Source organism: Lynx rufus, unplaced genomic scaffold, assembly GCF_022079265.1.
Source record: "Lynx rufus isolate CCGP_SWC_20201006 ecotype Redwood Valley unplaced genomic scaffold, mLynRuf1.p SCAF_23, whole genome shotgun sequence".
Taxonomy (NCBI): Eukaryota; Metazoa; Chordata; class Mammalia; order Carnivora; family Felidae; genus Lynx; species Lynx rufus.
This window is the reverse complement of record NW_025814838.1, coordinates 1,485,687-1,500,517: the sequence shown is the minus strand read 5'-3', so window position 1 is coordinate 1,500,517 and position 14,831 is coordinate 1,485,687. Positions and strand designations below refer to the sequence as shown.

The following is a 14,831-nucleotide window of genomic DNA, read 5'->3' as shown; positions in this document are numbered from 1 at the left end:
AAATAAAAATAAAAAATAAATATAATCTTGGGTGCCTGTGATGCCACTATCCTTCAGATCTTAGTTTAGATATCACTAGCATAGCACTAAGCATTTTATATCCGTGGTCTTCTTTAATCCTCAAAACCACCTTATGAGGTTCCTATTATCCCATTATTTAGATGAGAAAACTGAGTCTACAGCTATACCACCCTGAACGCGCCCGATCCGTATGATCTCGGAAGCTAAGCAGGGTCGGGCCTGGTTAGTACTTGGATGGGAGACGAGAAAACTGAGCCTTAGTGGCAAGGCATAATCGATTCAAGATCACACAGCTAGGAAGTATCAGCACAAGGAATAATAACCTCGTCTCTGATTTCAAAGGACAAGTTCCTAACCCCTGTGCTTCAGGAATGTTCACAAATGAACGGGAAAGTGGTTCAGCCTCTTCACCCTTCCTGTCTGTGCCATATCATCTCGGTTGTCTCTGTTTTCTCACTCACTTGCAACTACTCTAAGTAGAGAAGATGAAATTGAGTCAGTCATCTCTTGAATCAGAGCATTCCTACTAGGTGGATCCTGGCTCGAGCCCAATCCCTGGTCCGGTTTCCTGCAGCATTTCCTCAGACATTCCAGCAACGAGAAAACCTTGCCGCACACACTAGCAATGAAGTAGGAAGATAGCCTGGAGTGATAACTTCAAACAGATTTTTTTCAGGTCTCCTGCTCTATTTTTAATGTCCGCGCAGATTTTGCACTCTTCTTGCTAATATATCTCATTGTATTTTTTGATTTTTAAGAAGTGTAGGGGCGCCTGGGTGGCTCAGTTGGTTAAGCTTCTGACTCTTGATCTTGGCGCACGTCATGATCTCACGGTTCATGAGATGGAGCCCTGTGTCGGGCTCTGCGCTGGTTGGGATTCTCTCTTTCTCTCTCTCTCCCTCTGCCCCTCCTCTGCTCCCGATCTCTCTCTCTCTCAAAACAATAAAGTAAAAACAACAACAACAACAAGTCAAATGTGTAGTCTCCCTTACCAACCTTCAGGTCAGCTGAGTCTCGGGAAGATGCACCATGGTTACCCTGTTCTACGTGGCTGCTCTTTCCTTGCATGTTGTCCAGTTTGACAAATGCAACCTTCGACCAGGATGGCGGGATTTGTGCCACGAGAAGCATGTGGCTGCTCTTCTCAGGAGAAGGTTCTCTGGCTGTTTCAATGTAGCTTTGCTGCTAACCCAGTTTTCCAGTCTCTGCCCTGTTTGCCCCTGGGTTTTACCTTTTTGCAGCAGCCATTGTGTTCCTAATTCCAAGCACCAGCCCCCTCCCATTCTCTCATTCTCTCCCCCCACCCCACAGGTTACACTGTGACCTGGCTGCCCTCCGACAAAACGCTCACATCGCTGCTGGCGGTTGGAGCCCCCCGATACCAGCATGTGGGGAGGGTGCTGCTGTTCCAGGAGCTGAAGGGCAGAGGACACTGGAGCCAGGTCCAGAAAATAGATGGGATCCAGGTAAGCGTGGCCCTAGGGGATCAGGGACACATGGGGCACTGGTCATGCTCCCTGCTGTCTGCTGGCAGGCCCTGTGCCAAGCACTGTTAGGTTCGGTCCTCACAAAGCCCTCTGAGGTAAGCTTTGTCACCTCTACTTCCCAGTTGAAGAAACTGAACCTCAGAGAACCCACCTTGTCCTAATTCATACAGGTGCTAGGTGGGGGGAGTCCAGGACCTCAACCTTCATTTGAGGGATTGGAGTAAGACGGACATGGTCCAGCTGAGGGGAGGCAGGTGTCCAGCTCGCAGGTGCTTCCTCAAACGTCTTCCTCTCCCTGCAGATTGGCTCTTATTTCGGCGGCGAGCTGTGTGGCGTTGACATGGACCAAGACGGGGAGACAGAGTTGCTGCTGATTGGAGCCCCCCTGTTCTATGGGGAGCAGAGGGGAGGCAGGGTGTTTGTCTACCAGAGAAAACAGGTGGGGACCAGGACCCTGACCTGAAGGGGTGGGAGAAACAGATCCCCTGGCCGATCCAGGTCCCAGCTATTCTGAAAGGCTTTCTCTGTCTGATCCTGGTGAATCAGATCTTTAGAACAACCGACAGATAATCGCTGATCCTTGGGTGGGTGGGCTGTGTGCAAGTGTCAAACCTTCTGTTTATACGAGACCTCATTTGGTCCTCCAAGTCACCTTTTGAGTAGCTCTGAGCTTTCTTTCATAAACGGGAGCCCTGCTGGGTCACTTTCCAAAGCCCCAAGGTCACACAGACAGCAAGGGGTGGAGCTGGGCCCTGAGCCCAGGTGAGTCTGCCAGCACCATACCGATTCTTTGAGGGACCACATCTGACCTTTCTTCAGCGTTCTTCCTGTTCGCGGTGCCCCACCCTGCGAATGCTTGCAGAGTGACTGAGTGACCTGTTACTTTGCTCCTTCCCAGCTGGGGTTCGAAGTGGTCTCAGAACTGCAGGGGGATCCTGGCTACCCTCTCGGGCGATTTGGAGCAGCTATCACGGCCCTGACCGACATCAATGGGGATGAGCTGGCGGACGTGGCTGTGGGGGCCCCTCTGGAGGGGCAGGGGGCTGTGTACATCTTCAACGGGCAGCATGGTGGGCTGAGCCCCCAGCCAAGCCAGGTGAGAGGCGCCCTGCCCGCCAACTAAAACCTCTTCCCAGGCACCCAGAAGCCTCCAAGCCCAGACCCCACTCCCCACCCCGACTCTTCCTCCCACTCCGGCCTGTCCTCTCCCTAACTTAGCATGAATTTTTCTCTTGGTCTCAGCGGATAGAAGGGGCCCAGCTGTTCTCAGGAATTCGGTGGTTTGGACGCTCCATTCATGGGGTGAAAGACCTTGGAGGAGATGGCCTGACAGATGTGGCTGTGGGAGCGGAAGGGCAGGTGATCATACTCAGGTAAGACGGGACTGCTAATCATCCTTAGAGCAGTTACTATGTAGCAGGACTCTTTTGGTCTTCCCCCAACCCTGTCACATAGGTACCCTTCCTATACAGGCTTCATGTCTTACTCCAGTTTATTTATTTATTTTTCTTTATGTTTATTTATTTTTGAGAGAGAGACACACAGAGCACAAGCTAGGAGGGGCAGAGAGAGAGGGAGACAGAGAATCTGAAGCAGGACCCAAGCTCCGAGCTGTCGGCACAGAGCCCGACGTGGGGCTCAAACTCACAAACCGTGAGATCACGACCTGAGCCGAAGTCAGACGCTTAGCCCACCGAGCCACCCAGGCGCCCCTGTCTTACTCCAGTTTAAACAGCTACAATTCAGTGACAGACTGGGATTTGAACCCAGGCCTGTCTGACATTAAAGATCCTGTGATGGCTTTAGAACCTGGTCACCTGGATTCAGGCTGAAGCTCTGCCATTTACTTCTTGGATGATCGCACCCCAGTCACTTAGCTTCTCAGGACCTCAGTTTCCTCATCTTTGAACTGGTGAAGACATTTCCTGTCTTGACCATATCTTAGAGTTACTGGAGGCATCATGTAACATCATATAGTGAATAGACATTTACTGAGCACCTGCTGTGGAGGGCCGGGAGAGCGCAAGTGGGAGAGGGGCAGAGAGAGGGGGACAGAGATCCAAAGTGAGCTCTGTGCTGACAGGCTGACAGCAACGAACCCGATGTGGGGCCCTAACCCACTAGCCACTAGATCATGAGCTGAGCTGAGGTCAGACACTCAACCGACTGAGCCGCCTAGGCACCCTAGCACCTGCTGTGTCTTAATACTGAACCACCCATTGGGTACAGACTGTGCAGGTGGGGGGGAAATATATAATACAAGATTAAACACACAAGTAGGTGATTGCAAATTGTGGTAAGTGCCATGGGGGAAGTGAACAGCGTTCTGTGAGACAGAAGACTAGGGGAGACTTATTCTAGATCGGGTGGCCAAGAAAGGCTTCTCTGAGGAGGTGATATTTGAGCTGGGACTTGAAAGATGAGAAGGAGCCAGGCTTGCAGAAATCTGGGATGAGAGCTTTCTAGGTAGAAAGCTCAGGATGTGCTGAGGCCATAAGGCAGGCAAACGTTTTACTTGGCGGGAACGTCAACCAAAGGAGAGGGTGGGAGGAAATAAGAGTGGAGAGGCAGCCAGTGTGGCATGGATAGTAACAAGTTTGGATTTTATTCTGAATATCATGTAGCATCAGTGAAGGGTTATAAGCGTGGAAGTAGCTGCCTATGTTTTCTCTTTCTGAAAGCTCATCCTTCTGTATGGAAAGTGGATCAGAAGGTTGCTAGAAGAAACCGGGAAGCCCTAGTGAATTATAATTATTATTACCATTTCAAGGAGACAGGGACGTTGAGGTCTGCTTTCAGGAAGGAGAGTCCTCTGGACTCTGGTGGTTGGAGTCCCAGGTCTGACTGGGGACTGCAGTTGAGGCCGAGAGTGAGAGAGCTGGTGGTTTTCTGCCCTGCAGCTCCCGGCCTGTAGTAGATGTCCTCACTCTGATGTCCTTCTCCCCGGCTGAGATCCCAGTGCATGAAGTGGAATGCTCCTATTCAGCCAGTAACAAGAAGAAAGAAGGAGTTAACATCACAGTCTGTTTCCAGGTTAAGCCTATTACCCCCCAATTTCAAGGTCAGTGCCATTCTCCTGCTCCCCAGAGCAGCTGCCCACCCCAGATGCAGGCTTATGGCCCCAGGATCTGCCACCATCCAACTCCTGCCTTTTCACCCTGCCCAGGGCACCTGGTTGCCACCCTCACTTACACTCTGCAGCTGGATGGCCATCGGACCAGAAGCCGGGGGCTGTTCCCAGGAGGTAGACGTGAACTCAGCAGGAACACAGAGGTCACCCAAGACGAGTCCTGCATCAAGTTCTGGTTCCACTTCCCGGTAAGGGAGCCATAGAGCTGCTGTGCGAAGTGAGGGGGCGGCAGAACTGACTGCAGTGACAGGAGACACTGGGTGCAAGGCACAGCTCGGTCACGTCCCATGGGGTCACAGGTCTCTTGGATCTCTCTATACTATCATTTCCTCTACTGTGTAATAGTGGTAATAATACCGTTGCATATTTTCTCTAGTCCTTAATCTATGTACATCGGTGTTTTCAACATAATTACCATTGTAAAATACTTCCCATTTTTTCCCCTTTTTCCACCCATCATATATCAATGCTGCTACCTGGCTTTTCGTAATTATTTTAATAGCTGCAGAATATTCAGTCACGTGTGCATCCTTATTTCCCAGGTACATGGTCATTTATTGCTAACATCCATCACAGAAAAAGGTTTTTTTTAATATCATTTGAACAACAGCCATAATACCCAAATTCTGTTTGCTTCTAACAGTCCTGTGTGAAGTAGGGATGGTGGTAAATTCTTCCAGTCTTTTAAATATTTCATAAGAGACTGAGTGTGGGATTGGTGTATAAGATTTTGAAATTGGTTTTCAATTTTTTGTTGTGGGAAGTTTCAAATCTATAAAAGCAGGAAAAAAATAGCTTAATGAACCCCCAAATACCCATCGCCCAGTGTCAACAATTCTGAGCTCACTTTCTCAGCTCGTTCATAGCTCCACTCAGTTCTTTTCTGCTTCCTTGCACCCCCCACCTACCCAAAGATTTGGAAATTTTCAACACAAATCTTTCAGAGAAGAAGCAGTATGTTATGATGGGAAGACCTTAGGCTTGGGAATTGGACGGACTTGGGCTCACTTCCTAGTGCTAGTCCTTAGGAAACTTGGGTCATCTCTTTTGAACTCATTCTCCTCATCTCTAATGTGGGAATAATAATGCCTACATCTTCGGGTTGGTAAGAATTCAGGTGAAGATGATTTGAGTGCCTACAAAGTGCCACTGTGAGGGACCAGTAATAACATAAAAGGCCAATCCCCAGCTCTGTTCTTGAGGAACTAGGATATTCTGGTTATTCTAGAATATTCTTTTCTAGTGCATACTTCGATAATGGCTGCCTAGAGCGGCCTGGCAGAGATTCAGGGGCTTTGGTCAGAACTCAGTGGGAAAAGTGGGGTGGTTGGTTAGTGGTGTCTGCCATGGGAATTGGGGCTGAGGGTGACACTCGTGCTGAGAAGTGACCCCGGACTTTATAAACACCAGATACTGGAATCTCATCATTTGTAAAGAATGGGCAAGGTGAGCATTTAACTGGAAGGTTAAACTCACAACACAGGTGGTATTCTCATCACCCTCAGGTGTGCATTCAAGACCTCATCTCTCCCATCAATGTCTCCCTAAATTTCTCTCTCCGGGAAGAAGAAGGGACACCAAGGGACCAATGGCTGGTAAGAAGAGATTACTTAGGGGAATTGATAGGAAACTGGGGAGAGGACAATTTCAGTTTAGCAAGACTGTATCATAGAGGAGTCTTTGGTTTTGAGTAATAGAAACCAAATACAGCTCACTTCAGCAGGAAGGGAACGTATGGGAGCTTGTATTTGGCCATTCAAGACTGGGAAGAAAGGGAGCCAGGGTGGAGGCGCCAGGGGCTCTTGAGGGGAAGGGATAATGGATGACTCTTCAAGGCACGGCCCCTTCGGTGAATCTGCTCCAGGTCCCTGCCAAGCGTCAGCTTTACACCTCACCAGGCCCCTAGCACTGCTCAAAGTGTACACTCGAGGGGGGACACGGCACCCTGCCTAGCCTTACTCGTGGGAAGACAGGGCGCCCTGATCCGCCTTCCCACCCGAGCATATCCAGTTGAGAGCAGGTAGTAACCTCAAAGCCAAATTGGGGTGTCGTCATGGTGTCAAAGAAGAGGAACACAGTATCTACCCTCATCTGCCGGACCACGTACTCCCTACCCGGGGCCAAAGCCAGATCTCATGTCCTCAAATCCTTGACACTCAGTGGTTTAGCTTCTGTCTGAAGGCAGCAGGGTCTGGTGGAAAGAGCCTGGGCCCCCCAGCCTGAGGATGTGGATTGGTTTTTCCTGGCATGAGCACATACGAGCAGGTTCCATCCCTCTCTGGGACTGTGTCCCCATCTGTAAAAGAAGTCCCAACCTTATGAGGCCTCTTCAGAGCTGGAGCGCGGTGGCTGCTAAGTGCACTCTTTCTCGTGGCTTTTGGCAGCATGCACCGAGCGCTCCCCCACGCGCGCTCACTCTCCTGAGATCTGATGAGGACGGTGACATGCTCACCAAAATTAAAGCCCCCGCCCACCAGACGCTCAGCATGCACTTAAGGGAAGTTGCTTGAGCACCTGCCTGTGCTAAGCCCTCTTCGGGGCACTAGCTCCACTGGAGTAGACAAAACATGGTCCCTCCCCGGAAGGGGTTCGCAGTCTGCTCTGGAGGCCGGACGAGTCAACAGACAGTTACAACATGCTGTGATAAGGCTGTGGTAAAGTTAGATACAGGGTGGCGGTACAATCTCACGCCACATGTTTGGGGGATAAGGAAAGTCTTCCCACAAGACGGGATCCTTAACGTCCCCAGCTAGAGAAGGGGGGTGGGCATTCAGCAAGATGGCGTAGTGTGAGCACAGGCAGTAAAGATGCCTGAGCTTGTGGGTGTTGGGAGCACGGCTCACTAGAAAGGGTAGAAGAGCACACCCCTTCCCTTTAAGTCTAGTTCCTGAGGGGCGCCTGGGTGGCTCAGTCGGTTAAGTGTCTGACTTCAACTCAGGTCATAACCTCGTGGTTCGTGGGTTCGAGCCCCACATCAGGCTCTGTGCTGACAGCTCGGAGCCTGGAGCCTATTTCGATTCTTTGTCTCCCTCTTTCTCTCTGTTTCTCCCCCACTCGTGCTCGCGCTCTCTCTCTCTCTCTCTCTCTCTCAAAAATAAACAAAAAAAGACTAGTTCCTGGAAATCCACATGATGCTTTCATTTACATCTCATTGGTCAGAAATTGGTCATATGGCCACACCTAACTGCAAGGGAGACGGAGAAACAGAGTCTCCTGTCCAGGTGGCCATATGACCAGATAAAAAGTGGAGGCTCTATTTTAAGGGCAGATAGTGAGGAAGGATGTATGGAGACAGCCAGCAGTCTCTGCCGTTGACACTAATTTTTTTTAAGTTACATATTTTGAGAGAGCAAGCGAGAGAACTCGAGCACAAGCAGAGAGAAGGAGAGACAGAATGCCAAGCAGATTTCACACCATCGGCCCACAGTTGTTGCGGGGCTTGAACTCATGATCTATGAGATCATGACCCGAGCCGAGATCAAGAGCCTGACGCTTAACCAACTGCACCACCCAGGCGCCCCAATTTTTTTTTAAGCCAAGCTGTGTGGAGTAGGAACTCAGGGTAAAAAAGAGACCTGAGCCCAGAGTTGACAAGAAAGGCTTCCTGGGGGGAGCGTCATTGTTTCTGGATCTTTCAGAATGAGTAGCCTTTTGGGTAGGTGGATTGAGGAGAGGCAAAAGGAACAGCATAAGGAAAGGTACAGTGGTACGTTCAAGGGAAATGCAGAGGTGGGCTTAGCTTCTGGTAGAAGGACAACTGAGCAAGACAGAGACCCAGAATGCCCATTTGGGGACTGGCTGCAGTCTAGTGGGTAGCAGGAATCTGTGTTGAGCGTGGGTGGGAGCAGTCAGCAGAGGCTGCCGGACTCAGGAGTCTGGTGGTTATTTGGCGGGTGGCCTGCAAGTGGAGGCTGGAGTCTTTCTAGAGCATTCAGCTTGTACCTCATAAACACTTCTATGACCCCATTACCCTCAGGATAAAGTCCCAACTTTCGATCGTGGCTTGCAAGGCCCAGGGGAACCTAGACCCTGCTTCCATCTCCTGCCCCCGACACACAGCACAGCGGCTCGTCTGAGCATCATCTTGTCACGTGCGCAGGCTCAACCTCCTGCCTTGTGCCTTTGTGTGGGGCCGTCCATTCTTGCCCCTCTCCATTCTCTTCGTCTGGCTCTCTCCTGCCCATCCTTTAGATTTCAGTTGAGATCTGTTTCTTCAGGAAGCTTCCCCGATCCCCATGTCAGGGGTAGGATTCGCTTCTACATGCTCTGAATATACCTGTATCTGTCCCATCAAACACTTGAAGATACCACGTCATTTCTCCCACCAGACTGGGGGCACAGCAGTGCAGTGTGTCTGTTTTGTCCTTTGGTGTATACCTGGTGCCCATAACAGGGCCTGGCCCAGAGCAGAAGCCCTGGAAATGTTGGGGAAAACTGGCCTTGATCTGAGAAGAGATGGAACTTTTCAGCAGGGAGATGGGGTTCGCAGAGGAGAAGCACAGTAAGAGCTAGTCATAGGCAGGCTAGCCCAGGGAAGGAGATGGGCTGGGAGGAGCTTTGGAGCTGCTGTGTCAAGGCCAAGATCTCCTGTTCAGGAGAACGGACACCCTGAGCCTCAGCTTTCCTCAAGGAGCTGCTGCCCGAGGGCTGCACAGGGTGGCCTTGGGCCGAGTCAGAAGGGTGAGGTCCCCCTGGGCAGGCGTTGGCTCCTAGGAGGGGCCAGCCAAGCCAACCCAGCTGAGCCCCAAGCCCTGAGCCCTCCTTCCAGCCCTCCTCCAAGAGTTCTGCTGCCTCAACTAACCTGTCTTATCTCCCGGCCCTCCCACCACTTCATGCTCAGCAGGGCCAGGACATTCAGCCCATCCTGAGACCCTTACCACATGCAGAGACCAAGGAGGTAAGCAGGGACAAGGGGCAGCCGGAGAGGCCAGGGTCCCTCCCCAATGGGTCTGGGGCCTGAGCGTCCTAGTCTTTCTTCTTGGCCTTTCAGATCCCTTTTGAGAAGAACTGCGGGGAGGACAAGGAGTGTGAGGCGAACCTGAAGCTGTCCTTCTCCCCTGCAAGGTGAGGCTTCCAACCCCCCGGACCCTCCTGTTCCACCTGGTGTTTTCCTGAGGCAGCTCATGTGCCAGAAAGGATAGGGGGCTCCGAGTCAGAAGACCCCCATCTGTACTCACTAGATCTGTCCTCTGGGGCTTAGCCCCCTCTCTGAGAAATTCACGTGCCTGGTGCACTCCTGGCAGGATTAGACAAGGTCACACCACTTAAAGCCTGTGCACAAGAGCTGGTTTTTGTGTATTCGTTTTTTCTAGCCTAGCAGATCCCTGCGTTCTGAAAGCCCCTGCCTGTGACCCTGCTTCCTTCACCTTGGCCCCTGTAACTTTTCTCTGGTCTTGCCCCCAGATCCAGAGTCCTACGTCTGACGCCCTCTGCCAGCCTCTCCGTAGAGCTGATGCTGAGTAACTTGAGAGAAGATGCCTACTGGGTCCAGCTCAACCTGAGCTTCCCCCAGGGACTCTCCTTCCGCAAAGTAGAGATACTCGAGGTGAGCACCCACACTGGTCCCTGCAGCTTCTGCTCCCCTCAAGGAGCCTCGGGCGGGCAGACAAGACAGCCTAAAGAGAGGCCAAAGCTGGCCTGCAGAATGTTTAGGGACACATCCAACTTTTCAGCCTGATGACCACCCTCCAGCTGTGTGCCTGTGACACAAGGTTCACCCTCTGTGGGCCTCAGATTCCACCACCAGTGAGGCTGGGGACACCCGCAGGGTTAGTGAGGGGGTCACATGGAATGGAGAGTGTGACACAGGCTCGTGGATCTGGTGACCAAGAAGGTGTGCATAGATACAGTAAACTCAAAGTCCTTCCCTCCTAAAGGTGACCAAAGTGTTTTTGCAGGATGGCCTGGATCGTTTTATTTTTATTTTATTTTATTTTATTTTATTTTATTTTATTTTAATGTTTATTTATTTATTTTAAGAGAGAGAACACAGCGGGGGAGCGGCAGAGAGAGGGAGAGAGGGAATCCCAAGCAGGTTCCACACTGTCAGCACAGAGCCTGACTCGGGGCTCGATCTTATGAACCATGATGTCATGACCTCAGCTGAAACCAAGAGTCAGGAACTTAACCGACTGAGCCACCCAGGCACCTCTTGGCCTGTATTTAAAAGTTGTTTTAGGGGCATCTGGGTGGCTCAGTGGTTAAGCACCTGACTCTTGGTTTTGGCTCAGGGCATGACCTCACAGGTTCGTGAGTTCAAACCCCGTGACGCACTCTGTGCTGGCAGTTTGGAGCCTGCTTGGGATTCTCTCTCTCCCTTTTCTCTGCCCCTCCCCCACTCGCACTGTCTCTGTCTCTCTCAAAATAAATAAATAAACTTAAAAATTTTTTTAACTTGGGGCGCCTGGGTGGCGCAGTCGGTTAAGCGTCTGACTTCAGCCAGGTCACGATCTCGCGGTCCGTGAGTTCGAGCCCCGCGTCAGGCTCTGGGCTGATGGCTCGGAGCCTGGAGCCTGTTTCCGATTCTGTGTCTCCCTCTCTCTCTGCCCCTCCCCCGTTCATGCTCTGTCTCTCTCTGTCCCAAAAATAAATAAACGTTGAAAAAAAAAATTTTTTTTTAACTTGTTTTAAGCACAATTTTATTTTTTAAATTATTATCATAGAAATAATACATGATCACCACAGAAGGTTGGAAACCACACAGCAGTTTAGAGAAAACAATCACCTATTCTAACTCAGCACTTACTACTTTTAATATTTCGATGTTTATTCTTCTATGTATCTATACACGTAGGTACAAATTACATTGTATATTTATTCACTCTATATTTGTTTTAACTAATTGGCATTTTGTTTTCCATATGGTTATTTTTCCTCCATGTTTAAAAAAAATTACTGTGGTAAAATATATGTAATAGAAAATGTACCATCTTAAGCCTTTTTAAGTATACGAGTCAGTGGCATTAGGTACATTCACAATGTTGTGCAACCATCATCTGTTTGCAGAACTTTTCTATCATCTCAAACAGAAGCTGTAGACCTGTTAAGCAATAATTCCCCCTTCCCACTCCCTGTCCCTGGTAACCTTTAATCTACTTTCCGTTTCTATGAATTTGCCTGTTCTCATTTTTCACGGAAGTGGAATCATATGGTGTTGTCCTTTTGTGTCTGTCTTCTTCGCTTAGCATAGTGCTTGTGAGTTTCATCCATGTGAAAACATGGGTGAATTTCCTTTCTTTTTAAGACTGAACAATATTCCATTGTATGGATAGACCATATTTTGTTTATCCGGTCATCTGTTGGACATTTGAATTATTCTTTATACAGACACATTAAATGCTTCCGGAAGGGTCATCTAGTAGAGTGATTAAAAACTTGAGATCTGGAGTCAGACAGACCTGTGTTCAGATTTCTTCTAGATTTCTGCCCTGTGGTGGGACTTGGGGAAGTCACTGAACTTCCCCAAATCTCTATTTCCCTGTCTAATTCCATTCCCAATCTGAGGCTGAAATCTGTCCTCACAGATGATGAAGATGACTGGTTTTACGCTGCTTAGCCCAGGAGCGAGCTCATTTTTAAAAAGGTTGCCGACGGGGCACCTGGGGGGCTCAGCTGGTTAAGTGTCTGACTCTCGATTTCCGCTTGGGTCGTGATCCCACGGTTCGTGAATTGGAGCCCCGTGTCGGACTCTGTGCTGCCGGTGCGGAGATTCTCTCTGCCTCTCTCTCTGCCCCTTCCTCTCTCTCTCTCTCTCTCTCTCTCTCTCTCAAAATAAATAAACATTTAAAAAATAAATAAATAAAAATGGTTGCTGACAGTGTGGATGTAGTACCGTTTTAACAATCTCACTGTATCCTCTCCTGTGATTGTGCAACACACGGAACCATTCCTATCTCTTTGAACTATTTGATCACTTCTAGTTTTTCATGATTACAAATACTGGTGCAGTGAACATCTTTGAACTAAACTTTGGCCCCACCTCTCTGAGAATGTGCCCTGGTAGGGACACCGCTGGGGACCGTGGGCCCAGAGGGTTGGTGGCCTGGCCCACTCAGTTTGTTCTTTCTTTTCTCACATGCAGCCCCACAGCCAGATACCTGTGAGCTGCGAGGAGCTTCCTCAGGAATCCAAGCTTCTGACCAGGACCCTCTCTTGCAACGTGAGCTCTCCGATCTTTAAAGCGGGCACTTTGGTGAGTGCTTCAGGCCCCCAAGAACCAAGCCACCAAGGGGCTGTGAGCTCATGTGAGGAGGGAAAGGTGCAGGTGATGGTAAAGACGGACTCACCCCAGGTCCAACCCCAATGGGAATAACAGCCTGGACTTTGGAATCAGACAAACCTGGGGTTGGGTTACGAATGACCTTACACACGTGACTTAACCGTTTGGAACTTTGTATCTTCATCTGTGCAATGGGGATAAAGCACCATTTTCAGGGGTAACAGTGGTCTCTATTATTACAGCAGTTGGGCATGGGGGCCGTGAGGTGCTTCATTCCCCTCTCCTCCCCTGCCAGGTTGCCATCCAGGTGATGTTCCACAAGCTGCTGAACAGCTCCTGGGGGGACTTTGTCGAGCTGCACGCCAGTGTGAACTGGTGAGCAGGCCCCCGCCGGACCCCCGCCAGCGTACCTGCCCCGCTCGCTCTCAGACTGCCGCCTGGCCCTGGCCAAGCCCTTTTCCTAACACTGCCCTCTGCCTCGCCCCAACACAGTGACAATGAGGAGTCAGACCTCTTGGAGGACAACTCTGCCACCACCAGCATCCCAGTCCTGTACCCCATCAACATCCTCACCAAGGAGTAAGTCCTGAGCAGCCGGCCAGCGCTGTCCTCCCCGCCTCAGCCTCCCAGGGCCCTCCCTCAAAGCCCTCTCCTTCTCTAGGGCCCCCCCGCCAGGAGTAATTAGAACTGATTCCAGCCACAACCCTGACGGTTTTCAACACCCACAAGAGTGGAGGCCCTTTAAGAGTTCTGAGTCAGATCAGCGGTTTACTGATGGGAGAAAAGGCACAGCGAGTGCTGACCTTATGTCAGATGCTGTGCCGGCTGTGCTGTGCAGCTGGGGCTCCCCCCCCACTAAGCTTTCAACACTTTCAACGTGTCATGAGGCAGCCACGCCTCTCTCCACTTTACTGTTGAACAAACAGGATCATCAGAGAAGGGAGGAGCTCATCCAGAGGCGTACAGCTAGGAAGCACTGATGAACCCTCTGAACTTGGGTCTGTCCAACTCCAAAACCCTGTGCTGGATGCCCTCCCATCCTGGGGGGTCAGACATGCTGGAAGAGATTAGGACAAGGTGTTCACAGTGGCTCTTGCCCACAGAGAACTTCTAGTCCGGTAGGAGAGGCCAAGCTCGTATGCACACAGAGTCAGTGAGTCTCAGGAGGTTATATATGACAGGAGTGACCCATGGGGATCACTAGTTGGATTTTCTCATTTACAGAAAAGAGGACGAAGCCAGAAAAGCAGAGGAACTTTCTCAGGTTGGCTCAGTGAGAAGGACAGGGACAGTGACCGAGCCAACGTCTCTGGTGCTTTGAACATAAATGCCAAACACAATGATACTGTCTGAAGTGTCGTGTGAAATTAGAGCCAGGAAAGATGATGTGGGTTGAGGAGAGATGGAAGGGTTCATGGAGGAGGTAGGGGCTTGAACTGGAGTCTGGAGAATGAGGGGATCAGATAAGGGCCAAGGAGGAGGAAGGATGGTCCAGCAGGAAGAAGAGCCCAGGCAAAGGAAGCAGCAAGCAGTGGGGTGGATTTGAGGAGTAGGGAGTGTGCAGGCTCAGGGGACGGCAGGTATGCGTGGGGCCTGGTGAGCAGGCAGGCTGGAAAGTGGGCAGGCCTGGACATGGGGGGCTTTGGACCCGACCCTCGTGGGCAGCAGGGAGCCAGTGGCAGATTCTGAGTAGGTGGGTGGCAGGATCAGACAGTGACGTAAGAAGGTCCCTGGAAGGATGGGGTGGAGAGGAAGCCAGAGGCTGTGCTGTTATGCAGGAGATGAAGAACCCAGAGGACAGTGGAGACCCTCAAGGGGGGCGGGGAACCCCATGGAGCAGGGAGAATGCAGCTCCAAAGGCACATCCACCTGGGTTCCGGCCCCGTCCCGCTGCCTCAGGACGCGGGGCAACAGACTGACCCCTCCCACCAGCCTTACTTTCCCAAGGGAAACAGCAGAATGCCGGAAGGGTCAC

At 50.8% G+C, this 14,831-nt stretch overlaps 1 protein-coding gene across 2 annotated transcripts in view; it reads left to right on the top strand.

The window, feature by feature from the left end:
• The window catches only part of ITGAL (integrin subunit alpha L), a 44,202-nt gene that overhangs the window by 19,688 nt on the left and 9,683 nt on the right, over window positions 1–14,831 (top strand). The window contains exons 12-24 of one of the 2 annotated variants that reach the window (XM_047087348.1): window positions 1,333–1,487; window positions 1,810–1,947; window positions 2,407–2,604; window positions 2,751–2,881; window positions 4,409–4,569; window positions 4,675–4,826; window positions 6,144–6,233; window positions 9,482–9,535; window positions 9,629–9,702; window positions 10,042–10,183; window positions 12,719–12,829; window positions 13,152–13,231; window positions 13,349–13,435. In XM_047087348.1, the coding sequence (XP_046943304.1) occupies window positions 1,333–1,487; window positions 1,810–1,947; window positions 2,407–2,604; window positions 2,751–2,881; window positions 4,409–4,569; window positions 4,675–4,826; window positions 6,144–6,233; window positions 9,482–9,535; window positions 9,629–9,702; window positions 10,042–10,183; window positions 12,719–12,829; window positions 13,152–13,231; window positions 13,349–13,435 (1,573 nt within the window). Of the gene's footprint in view, window positions 1–1,332; window positions 1,488–1,809; window positions 1,948–2,406; window positions 2,605–2,750; window positions 2,882–4,408; window positions 4,570–4,674; window positions 4,827–6,143; window positions 6,234–9,478; window positions 9,536–9,628; window positions 9,703–10,041; window positions 10,184–12,718; window positions 12,830–13,151; window positions 13,232–13,348; window positions 13,436–14,831 lie in introns of both variants that reach the window. The other variant, XM_047087347.1, reaches the window with a different exon arrangement.